Consider the following 22,536-nt stretch of genomic DNA (forward strand, 5'->3'; position numbering starts at 1 on the left):
GTCCAACCACCAATAAAAAGTAGTATGGTGTATCATATGGGTTGTGGTACCTATCTATGCGGGCTTTACAAAGTACTCTACTACCAAGCTACTACTGCTACAATATTTAATGACTGTATTGATGGTGGTGTGTTTCCTGATCTAATGAAATATAGTAAAATAATACCGTTATTTAAATCTGGTAGTACTTTTGACCCCTCTAACTTTAGGCCCATTTCAGTACTACCTACATTGAGTAAAATGTTTGAAAAAATTATTCTGGAACAACTTTTGAACCACTTCAATTCCAATAACCTGCTTCATAACAAACAATATGGATTCACTAGAGGTCGGTCAACTATTGATGCAGGTGTAGATCTCATTAAAAATATTTTTCAGGCTTGGGAAGAGTCGCATAATGCCCTTGGGGTTTTCTGCGACTTATCTAAAGCTTTTGATTGTGTTGAGCATAATACATTGTTGAGGAAATTACACCATTATGGTATTAGGGGCGTTTCATTAGAACTTATTGAATCTTATTTATCCGGAAGAATCCAAAAGGTAGACGTTAAAGGAACGAGATCTTCCGGTGTCTTACTTAATATGGGTGTTCCTCAGGGTTCCATATTGGGTCCCTTCCTATTTCTTGTATATATCAATGATTTACCTAAGTTTATTGAAACCCGTCACGAGGTCGTATTATTCGCTGATGATACATCATTATTGTTTAAAATTAAACGACATTTGGAAGATTATGACGATGTGAATGATGCTATCTCGCGCGTGGTACATTGGTTTAGTGTTAATAATCTGTTATTAAATAACAAAAAAACAAAATGTATAAAATTTACCACACCTAATGTTAGACAAGTTGGCACTAATATTACTGTAAGTGGAGAGACACTGGAGCTTGTGGATTCGACAGTTTTTCTTGGTATAACAGTTGATTCTAAGCTGCAGTGGGGTCCTCACATATGCAAGTTAGCGAGTAGGCTTAGTTCTGCAGCGTTTGCGGTAAAAAAAATACGAATGTATATTAATGAAGATACGGCACGCTTGGTTTATTTTAGTTATTTTCATAGTGTTATGTCCTATGGCATTTTGCTATGGGGCAATGCTGCCGATGTCGAAACGATTTTCATCCTGCAGAAGAGGGCTATTCGTGCTATTTATAATATGCACCCGAGGGAATCCTTGAGGGACAAGTTTAAGGAAATCAAAATTCTAACTTTAGCGTCCCAATACATTTTTGAAAATTTATTGTACGTGCGTAAAAACATTGAAGAATTCCCCAGAGTCTGCGATTTGCACAATGTGAACACTAGGAACAAACATAGGCTTGCGTTGCCGGCGGCTCGAATTAAGAAAATAAGCAACTCTTTTAGGGGGCTGGGTGTACAGCTTTTCAACAAGATCCCACTAAACGTTCAACTACTACCTGTTCATAGATTTAAGAAAACTGTTAAGGAACGTCTGTGCAACAAGGCATATTATAAAGTTAAGGATTATTTACTAGATGGCACTACGTGGGAATGAGGCGCTCGCTCCTGGCCTTTTCATTTTTCATTATTATTATTATTTTTTTAGACTTGTTTTTTCTTTTATTGTGAATATTTCTATTTATTTAAAAAAAAGAAAATATTTGAGAAAAAACAAAAAGAAAAAAAAGCCCGCTGAGTTTGTTTCGCCGGTTCTTCTCAGGACTGTGGCTTTTTTTGGAACCGGTGGTAGAGTTAACATTGTTATTTGTATTTTGACATTCAACAAGTGTGTCATACTGACATCTAAGTTGAAATAAATGATTTTGAATTGAATTTGAACTTGTTTGAAGCTTGTTTATTGTGAATAACTATTAATAATAGTATGATGACTAATTTTTATTTTTTATTTTTATTTATTTTCATTAGCTTGTTTCAGTTGTTTGCAATAATTACTATATTTAGATATACATAATACGAGTAAGTGCTGTTTAGAATAGAACTCGAAATAACAAGAACTAGTATGCCATATTGCAGTGTTTCTCAACCTTTATGCAATAATTTTTTTATTTATTAATAAAATAGACTCTTGAAAATTTACTTCCTTTGGAAGGATCGGCATGATTTGCTTGTTCAACTATTTACTAATGTTCGATTCAATTTTTCTTAACAGCATTTTTAAATCTCTACGTTTAATATCAGCAGTCTAAATAAATTTTTTTTTAAATTGCTGCCTTTTTTTTGTTGAGATGGAGTTACAAGCTCATAGCCTACTTGGTATCAAGTGGTCACCTGGGTACATAAAACTCGTAATTTCCGCCACGCAACTTGAGACATGAGTGCTAAGCCTCAGTTTTTACCGTGCAGCGGCTGCATCACCCTTCAAATCGAAATGCATTACTGCTTCACGGCAGAAATATCCAGGGTGGTGGTATATACCCGCGCGCGCTTACAAGACGCCTTATCATCAAGAATTTCGCAAAATATACTTTTTGTGGGTTGAATTATTGTTACATGATCTTATTTTTTCAACGTAGAAGTCATTCGAACACTGGCCCACACTCGCATAATTGGATACCGAAAGCACCAGTCATTTTAAACTGTAAGCCACGACAACTGCACTGAATTCTTCTTTTGTTAAATAAGTTTAAGGAAATATAATTAAACTTTCTAATCTATTACGTCTATCTTATTTTATATACCTTTTTTATCTCCTTTCCACTACCCATCAATTATTATTTGTTTCTGAAAGTTTCAATCGCCCACTCAGATAAGCACAGTGCCTACGGGGGCGATCCACTTTGAGAACTCACGGTTTCGAGAATTCGTGCCCAGACATCAACCTGAGTACGTCTTCGTTTATATTATTTGACGTACAACACTCGTGATTGTACAAACAGTTGATGCTAGTTCAGTATTTGTTTGTAATAGCGACCTAGATACCGGGAAAGGTATAATCCTTATCATTCTTAGGTCTTGAGTTACTAAGTGTACTCCGTACGTGAATGTTTGGAGGCCATTTGTTTTGTAATGTATTCAGTGACCCAAACTGAATACAGTTAATTATAATTGTATAATTATTAGTAATTTCATTAATAGTTATTAGATTATTACCTTAGATACAAAGAGTGCAATTGGCGGTCTTTTCGGTAAGAGCGATCGCTTCCAGACAATCAGGTTGCCAAGAATCATTTGAAAACAAATTGCACGTACCTATTGATTGAAATATATATGTTACCGGAAATGTATGTAATCCGTCATTGTATACAATTCCTAGGAAATGTATGTAATTCCTAAAATCACACGGAAATGTGTGAAATAAATTATATTATACTTACACATTACACATTTCCTAGGAAATCTATACATTTCCTAAATAGCAATCGGAAATGTAAAACATTTAAGATATTGGTGGGTACGCGGGGACAGCGGGACGAGTCTTGCACTACGGTCAGTTGCCAACTTGCAATCCACTGGAACCGGCCAGGGATTTAAGAAGTGCCTTTGCAAGAAAAACTGTGCTACATCAAGATGTCTGGGTTTTAAAAATAAAGTATTATGTACTTCCAAATGCCATTCGAGCTTACCCTGCAAAAATAAATAGCTATATGGACTGACAAAGTATTATAATATAAAGATTTATTTTTATACTTTGACATTTATAAATACTTAATTATCAGACTGATTACTTGCCAAATGAAAATTTGATTTTATAAGAATAAATATAAGTTGATTTTATGATACGTTAAAAGTTAATAGATAGTTGATTTTAGAAGGTTTAATTAGTAAGATAATATGAACATATTATTATTATTTTACGGTATAACTGTTACCCGATTGTCTCAATAGTGTTATAATAAAAAAATATTATTAACAACGTGTTTTATTACAGAAAGCATTTACTTTATACATTTCCTAATACGATATTGGAATTATATACAATTCCGAGGAAATTTATACATTTCCTAGGATATCTATACATTAAATAGTTTTTCAAACAATATTTTATACATTTCCTAAATAGTATCGGAATTGTACACATTTCCTAGGATTTGTATACAATTCCTTGATTTCATACATTTCCGGTAACATATATAATACTAGCGACCCACCCTCGCTTCGCTTCGGAAATATTTTATTTTATTATGGATTGATAGCTGAGTACCGCGATGTTACCCGCGGTTATTGTCGTACCGCGGGTCAAGCCGCGGGCCAAAGCTAGTCTAAAAAAAGTTACTCCTTATATCATCAGCTATCTATCAGTGAAATTCTCGTCAAAATCGGTCCAGCCGTTCCAGAGATTAGCCGGAACAAACAGACAGACAAAAATTGTAAAAAAAATATTTTGGTGTATGTACCGTATATATATTCATATACATGTAGTAAAAAGAGTACATTTCAATATTACAAACAGACCGTCCGGTTTTATTTATATGTATAGATATATACACACAAATACAAATATGAACAATGTGATAATAATTCCAATAAGGTTGAAGTTTCGAAGTACTTTATATTACTAAATAAACAATAACCGTCTCAGCCTTTTGAATTGGAATGCATGACTGAGTTCACATTAGAACTATGTAGTATGGTGGACCACTAATAATTATGCAAGTTTGAACTTTGAGACATTTTGACATGATTGGTTATTCGCTGAAATAAGCGAGCTGGTGATGTGGCGACTAGCTTTTGGGCATTCATAATACACTTCAATACTAGAGACAGGAATTAAAGGGGGCCTTAGAGGAAGTTTGGGAATCTTTTGATTATTTGTCGGATTAGTAATATGAGGTAAGTCGTTTTTTTTTTATTGCCCTTGTAGGCAGACGAGCACACGGCCCACCTGATGGTAAGTGGTTACCGTCGCCCATGGACTTGCCAGGAGCAGAGCCAAGCCGCTGCCTACCGCTTTATACTCTCCACAAGCCTCGTTTGAAGAAGGACATGTCATAGCGCTCGGGAAACACCGAGGCGGCGGGGAGCTCATTCCATAGCCGGATGGTACGTGGCAAAAAAGACCTCTGGAAACGCACTGTGGATGACCGCAGTGGCTCCAGGTAGTGTTTATGAACTCTACTCCGGTGGCGGGCGATGCGATGGTAAAAACGAGATGACGGTATTATCTCGAACATTATTACCTCAGAGCACTCCCCATGGGACATACGGTACAAAATACAGAGGGAACCGAGGTCCCTCCGCAGACCCAGAGGAGTTATCATACAAATCAAAATATTTGACAGACGTCTGAATTCCGCTACTGACATTTTCAAGTTTGCATCTAAACAAACTCCGAACAACAACATTAGGGCCGTCGGTCTACCGAGTAATACAACCCGTTCGGTGGAAGATCTTCCCTTTGCCGTTTATTGCCGAACTGGTGACCCCGACGTGATTTAAACATGCAACCTTCGTTTATTCCCAAGGTAAAAAATCTATGGACAGAGTAATTCTCGATTCCAGGTTGAAGCAGCTTGCATTGTTAACACGACCTTTTGCATTTTACACTCAATCTTACACTTAAATATGTTGCTAACTTGTTTTTACTGGTGGTAGGACCTCTTGTGAGTCCGCATGGATAGGTACCATCGCCCTGCCTATTTCTGCCGTGAAGCAGTAATGCGTTTGGGTTTGAAGGGTGGGGCAGCCACAACTATACTGAGACCTTAGAACTTATATCTCAAGGTAGGTGGCGCATTTACGTTGTAGATGTATATGGGCTCCAGCAACTACTTAACACCAGGTGGGCTGTGAGCTCGCCCACCCATCTAAGCAATAAAAAAATGCCAAGAAGCTTATGCCTAATCAGTAAAAAGTATTTTATTTACCCTAGTGTCGATAGAAACATATGGTTTGTTCCCAGAATGCTTTTAAAATGTAACGCACCAAACAGATTAAATCGAAAGCATCATGGCGTATAAAAACTGGTAGGTATTTCTCTCGATCGTCTCCATAATTAGATGCTACGTTCACCGCTTAAAGGACGTTTGTTTGATGTTTTTTTGCTGGACTTCAAATAACCTTTGATGTCGGCTTAGCCTAGATATACGAGGTACATTCATGTTTTACTTGTTGGCTGATATTGCAATTGTAGCATTACTTACTTCAATATTGTTCTGTTGATCTGCATTTCCATAAAAAGATTAAATGCCCATACTGAGTAAGAATAACTCATTTTTTTTCCAACCTAAGCTGATAGCTTTGAGAGGCTATATTAGCGTTGCCTTAACTAGTAGGTAACGGTCACGGGGCTCAAACCTGATGACGTTGCTAACACGAACCCTAGCAAGATCCGTGCTTCGCAGAAACTACCACCGGATCGGAAATGCGACCCACTGAGAAGATCTGGCGAGAAACTCAGTGGGCTGTGTCTGAGTTTTAGTAAGTCACAATCTACGTCACACATATAAAACCCTCAATTGTTAATTGAAATACCACAAATGATATTGAATGTTTTAGACAGAAGGTCTCTTGGTCGTTTTGAGAGATCTATTTCAGACAACTTGGTACAGTTGAGACACATGTTTCTGTGTGAAGGATTGCAATCTGTGCATTTAAAGATAAATATACCGCGAGACATTTTTGGGTAGTGTTAAAGTAATTGCCTTATTTGTTTGTCTCGCATTGACATGATAGGTGCCATTGGCGATATCAGCTGTCTCCCAATTGTAATTTTGAGTGAATTTTATTATACTGTGAATTTTTGCATTTCAATTTTTAATGAAACTTTAACTCGGTTATATTAAGAATAAATATTTGATGGTTGTAACCATTTTTGCAATTTATAGTCGTAGGACCTAAGTATCCAAAGCTTTGTTTTGTTAATTTTGTCTTTCTTTTTTTGTTGCCTAGATGGTTGGACGTGCCCACAGCCCACCTGGTGTCAAGTGGTTACTGGAGCCCATACACATCCACAACGTAAATGCGCCACCCACCTTGAGATATAAGTTCTAAGGTCTCAGATATAGTTACAACGGCTGCCCCATCCTTCAAACCGAAACGCATCACTGCTTCACGGCAGAAATAGGCAGGGTGGTGGTACCCACCCGGACTTATAAGAGGTCCTACCACCAGTAATTACGCAAATTATAATTTTGCAGGTTTCATTTTTATTACACGATGTTATTTATTCCTTCACCGTGGAAATCAATCATGAACATTTGTTGAGTATGTATTTCATTAGAAAAATTGACTCCATATTATTCCACTAGGTGGGCTCAGCACAGCAAATTTTTTATTCCATTCATTTCTAACAGCTCCTCAACACTCACTCCTCTCAACACTCACTCCTCTCTCTCTCTCATATCGTCATTCACACACTCCGTCCATGTGTTCTTCGGTCGACCTCTTCCCCCTCTACCTTGCACTACCATTCCCATACATCTCTTAGTCACATGCATCTCCTCTCTACGCATCACATGTCCATACCACGCTAACTGTCCGCTCTTTAATTTGTCAACCACAGGGACTATTTCCACACTTCCTCTGACATGTATTTTGTAATTTTGTACGGACGTCAAGAACAAAAGTTTGACAATAAATAGTATGCATGCGTGTGTGCGTCAAATACATGGTATGTAGTGGTGTAATGTTTTCTTTATTGATTGAATGCATCTTTTATGCATTATTAAAAAAAAAAACATTAGCATTGTGCACTTCTTCTCTATATTCTCTATAAGTGTGGAAAATTTCATACTCCTCCGTCCGCGCAATTTTCGTAAAAAGGGATACAAAGTTTTTGCTTCACGTATTAATTTATAGATATAATGTTAGTTACAATTTTTTAGCAGTTGTGATGTTGAAGCATTAAAAACGAATGTTGTATTGCATTAACTCATTTATTTATTTGATTCATTGTTTTATATTTACATTTGATAACTTAAAAACTAACAAAAACGTTTTTTTTTTATACATTTTCTTATCTCTACGACTGTCCGGCGACGCGCGTATTAACTAGTCACTACGATTTTTAACATGAAGGAATTTGAAGGTGACAGACTTTGAGATCATAAACATTACGAAGAGGAAAACGAAAAAAAAGGTTTACAGAATTTTATAATTAATAAGCGTCAGTAATCAGCGTCAGTATCTTTGATGATGATCAGCGAAACGGCAATATATTTTCAAGTGATAGCTCAATGAATTGTTCGATAACATTAACGGATTATTTCGTCTTCTCGCATTAAAACTGTATAATCTCAAAACTTACTAATTTTACAGGAGAGTGTTTTAAAGGTTTAACATGTGGTATTTTTAATATTAATCATTTTTGCAACATGATTTTGTTTTGTTTTTTATCAGTTACATTATCTATCTTTTAAAGTAAGATAAAACTATGTATCAATTTTGTTAATAGTCGTCAAAACATAGGTAAACTAAAAAAATAACTATAACTAAACTATGCTCTTTTGACAGTATTTATGAAAAAAATACTGGCGATACCAAATGATTCCGCATATTAACTCGATTTCGAATATTTTTGTAAAATTGTACACTTTTAATGTGAAAAGACGATTTGTTCTTCGACAAGCAAGAGCCTACTTACATTAATTTACATATTAAAAGTCGTTGGTAATTTAAAAATCATCATCTAGATTTGATTTTAGGTCGAATCAGTATTTGTAGCCGGTTTGAGCGTTGAAGTTACCAGAACCCGAGCCCCGGGATCCGGCGTTCGGTGCCAGGTACTGACGGGAGGCGGCACCACCGAATCCGGCTCCGCGGCTACCGAAACCACCAGCACTGGCTCCGAAGCCACCAGCGCCAGCACCGCTACCGGATCCGGCTCCAAAAGCACCGCTTCCAGCACCGCCGAAGCCAGAGCTATGGCCGCCTGAGGAGTATCCAGCTGATCCAGAGCTGGAGTAGGCAGCGGCACCAGAGCCGGCACCTTCACCATGGTATGTACCTGAAGTAAAAAGAAGAAAATTTGAGAAAATAAGAATAAGAGATGTTGATTTTTTTAAGTAAAAGTTTCAAGATGCTTCTGATGACACCGTGCTAGGATTTTTCCTAGGAATAGACAGAAGATATTAAGATACACAGAAGGTAAATCAGGACTTTGTATATTATGAATATCTTTAAAAGAGATTTAAGCATCTGTTAAATATCTTGTGTTGTATGATGGCTACCCGTCACCAATACATTAACAAGACCTGAATAGGCTTACAAAGATCAAAGAATTTCAATAGTTTTATGGACAGTAATATTCTTAATAATATTTGTAACGGTCAGACCCACGAAGTAATCAAACTGGTTGGATAAACTTTCATATCACCACATCGAGTGAAATGGCTATCAGAAATTCAAGGAAAACTGATAGTCCAACAGAAAATGAAAACAATGGCTTTGTCTGAGCACATTACTTTAATAAACTAATCTAATTCTTTGACTTTCTAATACTCAAATTCTTGCTATTTGCTTGGTGAATAGTAAAAGATGTCTACATTTTAATCGCCTTGTTCTAATTTGATTTCACATTCAATGTACGAAACGCCAGTAAAATGTTCATGAAAATTATTTAAAGTAAAACGACCTTGTAGACACCATGTGTTCAAAAAATATGGTCATTTCTTTACTTCTAACCACTAATTTTGATTTTTGGACATAAAAATACCCAATACTCGACCTTGTTGTTTGATGGGAAGCCTCATTAGGGCGGGCCAGTAAATGGGAGGTTTCGTAGCTAAGCGTGATTTTAAGTTGTTGCGGCAATTTTTTGGTCCGGTACGATAATATGGGACAGAATAAATAAGTAGCTTCGAGATCTATAGTGAGAATCTATATGTATAAAAGAAAGTCGTGTTAGTTACACTCAGGAACGGCTGAACTGATTTGGCTGAAAATTGGTGAGGAGGTAGCTTAAAACCAGGAGAAGGACATAGGATACTTTTTATAACGTTCCCGTGGGACGTGACATAAAACGTGGTATAACAAAACGCAACTGATATGGAATAACAAAACGCAACTGACAGCTAAACGTAATATATTCTATGGTTAATTATAGTAGAATTTTAAAGTTGACCGGTTGATGTGTTTGAAACAAACCGTATGGCGGAACAAAGCTCGCCGGGTCCACTAGTATTTAAATGAAATCATGTTTTGTTAAGCTGTGTTTTAGCAGTCCATGCCATAGCACGTAAAATGTTTGTGAAGCTGATTATTAAACTGATTATTAAAGTAATTATTGCTCAAGTCTATCTACATATGCCGCGATTAGGTTATATGTTCTAATGACTTCGATCTCTTTTTTATTGCCTTTGTAGGCAGATGAGCATACGGCCCACCTGATGACAAGTGATTATCATCACTCATGGACGTCAGCAATGACAGGGCATAGTCAAGTCGCTGCCTATCCCTAAATACTGCACCATGCTACCGTCTCGTCTCAATTGTCGTGTCTATGACGTTACAAACTATGTGGATCCCGATATTTAACAACAGCTAAGCTGAGAGAACGTTTTTCCAGATACAACAAACAAAAAACGGACATCTTGTAATTTTATTGATAATTTTAAGAATAATAAATACGTAAAAAATATGTATTTACGGTTTAATGAAACTGCATCAGTGGTGTGTTTCTCATGAGTTACGGGTCTGATGTTAGTTACCTATGCTTTTATTAGTTTAAAAAGTTTACATTTAAAATGTATCTTACAATCCGCTGTTTTCGAGGACACACAGTCTTTATTACTGTCTGACGATAGTACTGCTATTTATTAAAACAGATTGACCACAGTATTCGTGCAAATGACATTAATTTCTTTGATAGCAAAAAGGTGTTTTAAATAAAATTGTAAGCGGTTAAATAATTTGAAAACACTACTTTCTAGAAATAAGCGAGATTCCGGGTTGTTTATCGTGGATTATGTATATTTTGTATCACGTATATAGACAAGACGAGAATACACAATTACATGTATGTATATATCGAAGTTGCCTTACTGCGTTACGTTTGAACTAGGTACGTAGCTACCAAATGAAAATTGTTATGTAAATTAGTTCCGATGTTTCCTGCACGTGATAAATTTTGATTAAACAAACATTATTAATTTAAACACGTTAAAATATCGCATTTATTTTGTTTATCATTTTAGGGGACACGATTACTGTCGCAATTTAATATGTTTAGGAAAACTAAAGACAATACTGGGATTTAGTGAAACTAGAGGTCCCGCAGTAGTCGAAATTCGACTATAATTAATTGGAATTGTAAGTTTGTACACTATTATGATTGTATTTTATACTTCTATAATCACAAAATTCGCCAAGCCTACACTATAAAAAATATTAATAAAGAAAAACAATATTTAATCTATTCTCAATTTGACAACAGACGTCAAGAACAAAAGTTTGACAATAAATAATATGCATGCGTGTGTGCGTCAAATACATGGCATGTAGTGTGTGTAATCTTTTCTTTATTGATTTAAAGTATCTTTTATGCATTATTTAAAAAAAATATTAGCATTGTGCACTTCTTCTCTATATTCTCTATAAGTGTGGAAAATTTCATACTCCTCCGTCCGCGCAATTTCCGTAAAAAGGGATACAAAGTTTTTGCTTCACGTATTAATATAATAATAGATTTGTAATTATTTTTTATTATTATTATTATACATTTATAATTGTATAATGCCAATTTTCATACTGGAACGAATGATTCTTTTGTTTCAAAAATAAGTTGCGGGCTCACAATCCATCTTACAAGGAGCACTAATTACCGTTATGCAAAAGTAATCTAAATTTCATTTCGCGAACACTTGAATTGTTCTAATTTCGTATTTCCCATAGTACATTACTGAGCTGTGGGAAGTAGAATAGCGCCACGCGATATTAACTTTTATAATTCTCTACAATTAGGACGCTTTTGGATTGCGTTCGTGAAACAAAGTAGTTGAAAACAATTATTATTCTGGTTATTTCCCATTACGAAGAAATAGAGTATGTTCACGCTTGTTCTTAGTATAGTAGACAGATGAACGTTATTAGAATTATTTATCAATTAATTTCTTAAATAATTATTTTTATGATATTCGAATTTGGTAGCTATGACGTAAATTGATCCTTACGAATGTCGCGATTTCCTACAAACAAGGTCTCGGAATAATTATGAGTGGGCCGCGAAACAAAAGCCACTTATCATTCGTAGAGTTTACATGATACCTTGATGCACACTTTGCAAGTATTTCGCAAACCTTTAAATTTGACAAATTATCATCTAAAATTTAAATATTTTTTTGTATAAATTTATTTGCGGATCGGCTAGTGGTAACAAAACGCGTATCGTAAGAACCGAAGGCCGTAAGTTCGAGACAGTTAATGTTTCGAACCTCATATTTCAAGGTATTATATATTAAGTATATTTATATTGGGATTATGGTTTACAGGTTTGAATACTTCACATCACTTTAACTGATCCTGAAGCAATAGGTTTCAGTTTGAAGGACGTCGCAGTGGTTCTAATATAAAAATGAGAATTGGAGCTGATGTCTCGAGATGGGTAGCGGAATTAACGTTGTTGATGTCCATGGGCTCCGGCAACCACTTAACACCAGATGGACCGTGAGTTCGTCCATCTACATAAATATTAAAAAAACATACTTATCTCAAACACGTTATAACTGTTAAGTGTCGAATATCGAAGTTGAGACTTTTAGTTTTAAAAGCCCAAGTGATACCACAGTGCCTTTTTTTTATTGCCCTTGTAGGCAGACGAGCATACGGCCCACCTGATGGTGAGTGGTTACCGTCGCCCATGGACTTCAGCAATGCCAGGGGCAGAGCCAAGCCGCTGCCTAGAACGTGATTGTTATCAGATGCGCTGTGTGACGCAAAAATTAGTATACAATTGAAATCTCATATCTAGTGTGCTATTTCAAAGATTACTAAGTCAGTAATGCACCGCCGTAATGCGTTTTATTGCAGTGTAAATAGTGCTTATAGTAATAATTACGTGTAAGCTGAGTGTAGGAAGTAGGAAATGACGCAGCGTAATCGCAGCAATTTCATTATTGCATTAGAACGTTAATAGCTTAGAATATTAGTAAGATGCATTTTAATGGTGATTGTTATTCAAAACTTGGGCAATCTGATTCTGAGGCAAATCCATTGTGTCTGCTGAGCTTTTTAAATTATAAATTAAATTTTGTGTTTTTGTCTAAAAAAGGACAACGATTGTCTTTTTTACGTCAATTTAAGGCTTAAAGATTAAAAATGATGATGAAAAATTACAATCCTTGAATTAATTTTTTTGCGTTTACCAAAAAGACATGAATTTCCGAACAAATAATTTTTTTAATTTTTTTTTATTGCTTGGATGGCTGGACGAGCTCACAGCCCACCTGGTGTTAAGTGGTTACTGGAGCCCATAGACATCTACAACGTAGAAGCGCCACCCACCTTTAGATATAAGTTAAAGTCTCAGTATAGTTACAACGGCTGCCCCATCCTTCAAACCGAAACGCATTAGTGCTTCACGGCAGAAATAGGCGGGGCGGTGGTACCTAGCCGCGCGGACTCACAAGTGGTCCTACCACCAGTGATTATGCAAATTATAATTTTGCGGGTTTGATTTTTCTATTCTATGAGGTTTCTATATTCCTAAACCGCTCTACATACGAGACTAAGAGTGATTTTATTAGCACCGAACCGTAATTAATGCAACCGTATTATATTTGTAATGTTTCAACGAACATCAAGCTGACGTTGAGCAAGAACATTTAAAGCGTTTTAACAATAACTCCATGAGACATTTTGAGGAACTTTGATCTTTCATCGGGCCCCACGACGCGCCTTCCAAGAACACAGACCTAGATTTCTAGAGTCAGATCTGATTCTGTAGTGCAAGTACTTAAAGGTCGCGCTTACAATGCTGCGCTGAGGTAAATATCCCTGGTTTTTTTTTTCATTATGTAAGATTCGATTACGTGCTCCCACAGTTAAGTTATTTATCAGAACTAAATTCTGTTGCCAACTTTGAGATATTACTAAGCTACCTTTAAATCTGAAACACGTGAAGCATTACTGCAGTATGCCCTTGAGAATTGAAAATTGGCGAAGATCCGCTGTTCAAGATGGATAGTCGGATAGTTGGAAATAGTCGGAGCCCAGGCTGCATATAGCTTTTGATTGATAGCCGGCTTTTAGTTTAGCAGTTGATTTCCTTTTTTGTCCCGTGGCTTGAATAGCTGGATTTAATAACATTAAATGCGAAATGTATCCACAGTTTTGAAGCAATTAATAGTCTAGCTAAAGATAAATATATGCATTCGTTTACAAATATACTTCAAAAATTGAAGTAACTACAGCACTAGCAACTTGCAAATAATTACAAAACTTAGTCTACTATTAGCCAACGTAACCTGATTATTTATTAAGTGTATCAATTTAGAATCAGTTAACGGAATGACCTATGAACTATGCGTCTTGGAACATCGGCCCTCACGATGCGTGCTGCAATGCAAGCTCCCACGTTTTGTAAACTCAGTCAGGTTAAGGTGTATTCGCACTTGCGATTAAAATATCTTCTTTGAGAAAATCCGGTGGTAGCGATCTGGATATTTTTTTTCAAAAAGACTTGGTCCTGCCTAAATGACATTTAACGCGTTCGATATTGTACTGTATTATTGTTGATCTAACTAGGAGATGAGTGTTCTTTGATTTGCAAATCAGTTTAGTAATAGTTAGAGAATCAGAATAGAAATTACATAGCGATTCTGAAGCACAAAATGGCCGTCTGGTGGTGGACCCGAAAGAAATAATAACATGATGCTGCTAAGCTATTGATTGAATGTAAAACCTTACTTAAGCAAGGTTAGCTATACCGCGAACCAAATATTTTTTGTCAAAATAGAAAAAAAAGAAAATACAATGTCTGCGAAATTATTTGGAAATTTAGCTTACCATACTCATGGCCGTTACGTCAGTAGAGACATCGACCTCATGTCTCAAGGTAGACGGGGTCATAAATATATTACCGTGAATGGGCTTGGAACATATTCTGATTTCATTTAATTATTTACTTAGCAACAATGTTACGAGCTAGCTGGCCATGTACATGTACCTTTATAATGAAATCGCAAAACGGAATAATGAGTGAATATAGCGGCGGAATAGGAGCTCAGAGTTGTTACGTATTAGTTTTATCATTAGGTGAGACAATCGTGATACGATCACATATAATTATATCCGGTTAAATTTTACGATTAAAAAAAAAGAAACACTAGAAAGACAGTAGAAAAATTGTCTATTCATGAGACTATGCTATGGTTCTTTAGGGGGGCAAAAGAGAGATGGGGCATGATCGATTAAATATGAAAGAAATTTATCAGACAATGATCTATTTTTTTATTTTATTTTTTTATTGCAATTATGAGTGGACGAGCTCACAGCCCACCTGTTGTTAAGTGGTTACTGGAGCCCATAGACACCTGCAACGTAAATGCCGCCACCCACCTTGAGATGTGAGTTCTAAGGTCTCAGTATAATTACAACGGTTGCACCACCCTTCAAACCGAAACGCATTACTACTACACGACAGAAATAGGGGGGTAACTACCCGTGCAGACTCACAATGGGTCCTACCACCAGTAAAAATTATCATAGATTTAGATTTGAAGGATAAGGTAGCTCTTGTGACCATTAAGGTTTGGCATCTGCGTTCACTTTGTGCTATCAATATGGATTCCGGTCACCACATAACATCAGGTGGAAGTTGAGATCACCCTGTTTAGTCAGATTCTGATTTATTCTCAAGAATACCTGAGTTGAAATCGAACATTCAGCCGATACACCACACGTGGCAAAAGACACCTTAAGAAATACTTGGTCCATATACTTTGATTTGATTACGTAAAATCTAATTTCTTTCATAACTGTACTATCATTAGGCATTGCATCCGTGCTAATTTCGACCCGAATTGCATTTAAACAAGGTCAAAAGTCGGTTAATTGTGTATTTGAGATGACTAGACTGGCAATTTGTGGTCTGAGCGATTGGAGCACTTTTACCTGATATTTGTCTCATTAGTATATTTTTTTGTATAGTGTGTTAGATCTACAGGCAACATGGGATTAAATGAGGAATTATAATTAAATTCTATATGTTATTAAATGTTAAATATAATTAAATACATACTAATTAAATGGTAATGACACAATTTTCGTAATTTAAAAGATATTTCTGTGATATCAGTTTTTCAAATGTAGCATTTGAAATGAGTCTTATTAATTAAGACTAAGGTATCTCTGTATAAAACTCAAAATCATAGTGATTTTACTGTCTTAGAATCCAAAATATTGTGTTTACTTGCTATCAGGGGGATTTAAATTCAATTGTAACTAGTAAATGTTGTAAGGAAGCTGGCAGATTAGTATTCGTCAATCAGTCCCGCTTCGCTCTAGGCTAGATAGCAAAAGACATCTTCTCTTTAGGGTTCATTTGATATCATAACTCTTGGGAGGAGCGTCGTGAGTGGCAGCCCCCATTTTGGAATAAAAAACAGGCAACTGGTAACACTAAGTTGAGCTACAAAAACCAAGTCGCTAACTACGTCTTCGTGTCCAGAAACTCATCAATGCTGTCACTTTTTGCCGACACTTTTTCGGTCATTACTAATTTTGACCGTCAGAACATCGGACATAATGTTATTTAACAAATATATGTTTTTTTGTATTGGCTAGATAGACTGAAGCAAGGTGTGATTAATTTGACGTGTGATAACAAACAAAAAGTTTTGTTATTAATTATGTAGTGTCAGAAAACATTAATGGAGGGAGCTTCTTTGATTCGTTTTTGGCTTGTAATAATTTGCAAATAAGCATTTGAACATCTTGATGTTGGCTGTAGTAGAATAGAATAAGTCCGGCAAAAGCCTCAATCCACGTAATAACAGTATCAGCTAACTGGGATAGAGCAAAGGGGTAGAGCTAACTGGGATATGCAAGTTCCGAAAAACAATATTTGGGTCATCGTTATACCACCAGACCCCACGAGAAGGTCTCTTTCTCGTATCCTATAACATAATGGGTGCTTTAGCCTGTATTGCTAAATTACATGATATGGGTCAAGTGTCATGGCACTGTTTAAATAATTGAGTAATAATTTTGGTTTATATATAAAAATCAGTAAATCTGAATAAGTTAGGAGTCCTGTGTCTGTGTTAACCAGACATATTTAATCGCAATATATTTAATGATAAATCAAAATTATTTTGTTGTAGCATGTAATGACTTTTAACGTTTTTGAGAATAACTTATGTTCAGCATCATACATAACATAACTTTGTGTTAAAATATCTCTAGTAAAAGTGTATATGGTAGATTAGTATCATTAGTCTTACTGGTGGTAGGACCTCTTGTGAGTCCGCACGGGTAGGTACCACCGCCCCGCCTATTTCTGCCGTGAAGCAGTAATGCGTTTCGGTTTGAAGGGTGGGGCAGCCGTTGTGACTATACTGAGACCTTAGAACTATATCTCAAGGTGTGTGGCGCATTTACGTTGTAGATGTATATGGGCTCCAGTAACCACTTAACACCAGGTGGGCTGTGAGCTCGTCCACACATCTAAGCAATAAAAAAAAAAAAAAAAAAAAAAAAATTGTCGATTATTAATTTTTCTTTAAAAATAGATATAAATTATTTTGATGAATTTCGTTTGTCATCTACGACGTGATAGGTTTTCAGGCATTTTTCAGTAAATGTAAAATTTGATATGAGATTATGTAAAAAAGGACTGAAATGACTCACCATCATCAACGATACCAGCGGCCTCATCACGGGCGTTCTGCTCCAAAGATTTCAAGATTTCCTCTGGGATTGGAGGAGGGGTGGGAAGATGCGCGCCCTGGGGCTGGTATCCGTTCTCGTCGGCGGTGTAAGTGATACTGTAGTCTTGACCATCATCACCCTTATAGGCGAAGCTGCCTTGGGACTGGACACCGTTAGTGGCTACTCCCTGCGCATCAGCACGAATTCCGTTGGAGGTTTCGAAGTCGTAGGAGAAACCTTCAGCGGTAACTTCATTGTTCAGTCTGAGGATCTGAGCACCAGCGTCAGCTGAAGCTTGAGAGCGGCTGCTGTAGGCCTGGGAAGCGGCGTTGTAGCCTCCGCTCGGTTGTGGAGCGAAGCCTCCCTGTCCCAGACCTCCATTGCCTCCAAAGCCACCGCCTCCCGGAGCCAGGCCAAAACCAGGTCCAAAACCGGCACCAGCATTGCCTCTGGGCGGCAGGTATTTGTTGTCAAGGCGGTCTGCTAAGCAGACACCGAGCACAGCGGCTACCACGAACTGCGAAAAGAAATAAACCATTGACAAAATATACATATGCGAGTATAAAGTTAGTTTAGTTAGTACTGTTAAAAAGTTACTGACAATATTGAACACTGTTGATGTCAAAGTTGAGTACTGGTGAAAATAATTCTCTCTAAACAGTGGGAATAGTGAAAAAAATTTATAGTTTGTTTTCCGGTCAATTGTTTTTATTTTATTTGTTTTAATTGCATAGATGGGTGGACGTGCTCTCAGTCCACCTGGTGCTAAGTGGTTACCGGAGCCGGAGCATAGACATCTACACGTAAATGCCGCCACCCACCTTGAGATATGAGTTCTAAGGTCCCAGGATAGTTACAATAGCTGCCTCACCCTTCAAACCAAAACGTATTACTGCTTCACGGCAGAAATAGGCAGGGTGATGGTACCTACCCGTCAGAAGAGGTCCTACCACCAATAAAATGACTAATCTATAAAGCATTCAGAGCGTCGGTAAGTCTAATAGCATTTCAAATCGCTCACAATAAAGCGTCGAGTCATTTGAAGAATGCAGCCTAGCCTATTCAGTGCATATGCCAGTCTTTATGGATGACCTAGATTTTTTGCTCGGCACCATCATTGATTTTAATGGCTGATGAGCTTAGCTCTGATTCTAGTAATTAAGTTTAATTAATCATTCGAAGGTTTTGTTCGCATTGTGTCAATTGTGTTGTGGTTTCGTCTCTAGTGATTTTAGATTGTAACATTATTTGGAAAAACATTTTTTTTTATATGACTATAAGTATTATAATATTAGAAGAAGTATTTATAAAAGTCATGCATGTTTTCACAAAAAAAATCTGTCGTTAATGCAAATGCGTGAAGAAAGAATAGATTAACAAAATATTCGCATTAATGACATTATTCATGTTAATTATTGTCATTCATGAAAACAATTGAAGTTCTTAAGCTGAGTGACATTTTCATGTGGTACTGTTTTAACATATTATATTAGGATCATTTTTGTTGTACGAATTTGTTAGAAAGTAATTCCCGCCATTTGGAAGTCGGTAATTTCAAACCTGTTTTTTATGAATGAAATTATTGTTATACATTAAGGGAAACAATTAATTTTATAATTAATAAAAATCAAGTTTTTTTAAAATCAAGGAACCTCAACATTATTAAAGCGACTTATTATAACTAAAAAACAAGTTAATATTACAAAAGTTTTCGCACTTAAGCTTTAACTTAAGATATAAAATTATTTTTTCATTTAAAAGCTTGAAATTCTATCTCTACATAGAGTTGCACTCTACGGAGAGTCCGCATAGTTCACAAAACTCACCAATTTCATTGTAGAGTTTAAGGTAATGTTTTACTTGATGTTGTTACTGCAGTAACCTGCTGTGAACTGTGATGTACAGACGATGGAACCGCATTATATACCTTTTACACCGTCTTAGAAGGCTTCTTGTGACTGAAAATCAAATCATGGTCACGGCGAACCCCTACCACTTCAACGAGAGCTCTACATCAGTAAAAAATCTTCTACATCACAGCTCTTGATATATCCATTCAACTGTGACCTGGATTGAGGTACACATATCTTTGTGTGCTGAGATCATGATATTTTTGTTTGGTGGCTATCGGACTCCTTCGAGAGTTGATGGTGAACAGGCAATGTTTTTTTTTTTAATTTTTATGTCGCAAACGTAACGAGGATGTACAGATAATTGCAATTGCGATGATATATGATTTTTTTTATAAAAATAATAATTTAATATCTTGTTTTCGAGGTGTTCATTTCATTTCCTGGTTGAACCTGGTTGAAAGTTAAGCCTTCATTACAAGGCTGTAGGAAGACTTTGATTATCTGTAAGCTCTATTGTTTTTTTATGAAGAAAGCTTCGAGAGCCTTCTTCGACTTCTTCGTCATTCTTCGTCTTGATAATCGCACTACGAATGCTGATTGATCCTGTTTGGGTTTTTAATAAGCCTTATATTTCAGTGGTCATTACTTCTACGCAAGGATAGTGGTATTCACCTTACGAATCCTATAGACTCTCTTGTACCCTCACAATACCAGCTTACGAAGCTGGTCTTTCAAAGCAGAGCAATAAAAGTGAAATTACGAGACAGTGGTTGGGCTGTCCTGGTATTGCCAATGTCCGTGCAATTGGCTCGTCTGATGTCGTTTGCAAAAAAGAGACTGGGCTTGAACAGAGTCATCAGACACTTGGCTGTACCTCTGGTGCCACCCATGTCCTTGAGCGATGTGACGAGCTCATATTTGTTGGGAAAACGATCCACCCCTATTTCTGCTGCTAATAAATTATCCAACTATTTAAACTACGTATTGCTGTCTCAAATGCAGTGGCAGTATTCACGTAGTGATATCTCTGTGTTGCAGTAACCACCTAGCATTAGGTGAAATGGGAGCTTGTTATTCATGTGTGTTAAAAAAAATCGAGAGGTCGTTGTTTTAGCAGAAGCAAGTGGCCACTGGAACCTACCAGTCCGGGCCTACAATATATCCTTCGTGGGCTAAAGGATAATACGCCCGGTGCAGTCATATCAAGCGATGCAACGGTGTTCGAATCTCGCAGGCGGCTACTAATTTTTCTAATGAAATACGTACTTAACAATTCACGCTTGACTTCCACGCTTGTGAAGGAATAACATCGTGTAATAAAAATCAAACTCGCAAATTTATAATTTGCGTAATTACTAGTGGTAGGCCTCTTGTGTGTCCGCACGGGTAGGTACCACCGCCCTGCCTATTTCTGCCGTGAAGCAGTAATGCGTTTCGCTGTGAAGGGTGGGGCAGCCATTGTATTTACGTTACAGATTTTTATGGGCTCCAGTAACCAACTAGGATCAGGCGGGCCGTGAGCTCGTCCACACACCTGAAGAATAAAAATATTAAATTAATTACACAATCTTTTTTTGGATTTCCTCTTTATTTAGGCACTGTTGTTCGTTAAACATGGAAGTCAGTTGCGAACGTCTATTAAGTGTGCTGCTTAAAAAAGCTGGTACCTAAAACTGGATTCTAAAAACTGACATAATTGTATTTTTTTATACCTTTAATGTGAGTGATGGGTTCAAAATCCGCCCACTTAGAATATAAAATATTAAGTACAGTCTAAAAAACCAAGACAGCAAACACCTTTTAGTAACTGGCCAGAACAAAATAATTAATAAAAAATTATTTTTTTTTATCCCGATCAGGGTGTTGTATCGGGTAATTTAATTGAGATTATTGCATTGTCATCGGTTCTTGACACGTGTACAAATTGACATTATTGGAGGTGTTGAAGTTAATGAAAATTTTGTTGAAAAATTCCATTACGTAGATAGATAAATACAGATCAAGCGAATAAGAACCTGTTGAGACTAGGTGATTCTAATAATAGACGCGTATAGTGGATCGTAGGCGTAGAGTATCTACTGATCAAATATTCGTGTTTGAGCTCCAAAGATAAAGTATTTTTCGCATCACTTCATATAGAAGAAAGTCGTTCGAATTCTCCGACTTCTAGCCCTAGTTTCTAGAAATTTCTTTCTCTTTTTTTTTTGTTTTTTTCTATTGCATATACCTATATGGGTGGACGAGCTCATGACCCACCTAGTGTTAAGTAGTTACCGGAGCCCATAGATATCTATAACGGAAATGCCGCCACCCACCTTGAGATACGAGTCTTAAGGTCTCAGTATAGTTAAAACGTCTGCCCCACTCTTAAAACCGAAACGCATTACTGCTTCACGGCGGAAATAGGCGGGGTTTTGGTACCTACCCGTGTGGATTCCCAAGAGGTCCTACCACCAGTGATTACGCAAATTATAATTTTGCGGGTTTGATTTTTATTACACGATGTTATTTATTCACCGTGGAAGTCAATCGTGAACATTTGTTGAGTACGTTTTTCATTAGAAAAAATGGTACCCGCCTGTGGGATTCGAACACCGGTGCATCGCTTCATACCAATGCACTGGACGTCTTATCCTTTAGGCCACGACGACTACTAGCATTGAAGGGCACTGAAATTCTGAATAGGATACCAGTGAAATGTCCATAAAACATGTATGTAGCGTACTATGTAATGTCCTATACTTGACGTTTCAGAGATTCTCCAACTGCAGACAGCAACATAGTTATGCTCCTGGCATTGTTAATGTCGATGACCGAGGCAACACATCACCTTCTAACGCGTTTAAAAATGACTAAATGTAGGGTTGTAAGGTGCTTAACTTACTTAATAATTTGAGAAGGACATGACGTTATATTAACTACATTTACACTCGTCTAATGAGGAGAAGGTAGAAAGA

At 36.7% G+C, this 22,536-nt stretch overlaps 1 protein-coding gene across 1 annotated transcript; it reads right to left on the minus strand.

Annotated features, from left to right (window-relative positions):
- Positions 1-7,776: 7,776 nt before the first annotated feature.
- On the minus strand, positions 7,777-19,681 carry CPR15 (cuticular protein RR-1 motif 15). The gene is made up of 3 exons (XM_028183072.2): positions 19,553-19,681; positions 17,706-18,243; positions 7,777-8,865 (listed from the first exon to the last, which is right to left on the minus strand). Exons 1-3 carry the CDS (start codon positions 19,559-19,561, stop codon positions 8,570-8,572), a joined length of 843 nt encoding a protein of 280 aa, XP_028038873.2. The 5' UTR covers positions 19,562-19,681; the 3' UTR covers positions 7,777-8,569.
- Between the last annotated feature and the right edge of the window lie 2,855 nt (positions 19,682-22,536).

Source organism: Bombyx mandarina, chromosome 19 (assembly GCF_030267445.1).
Source record: "Bombyx mandarina strain Sakado chromosome 19, ASM3026744v2".
Taxonomy (NCBI): Eukaryota; Metazoa; Arthropoda; class Insecta; order Lepidoptera; family Bombycidae; genus Bombyx; species Bombyx mandarina.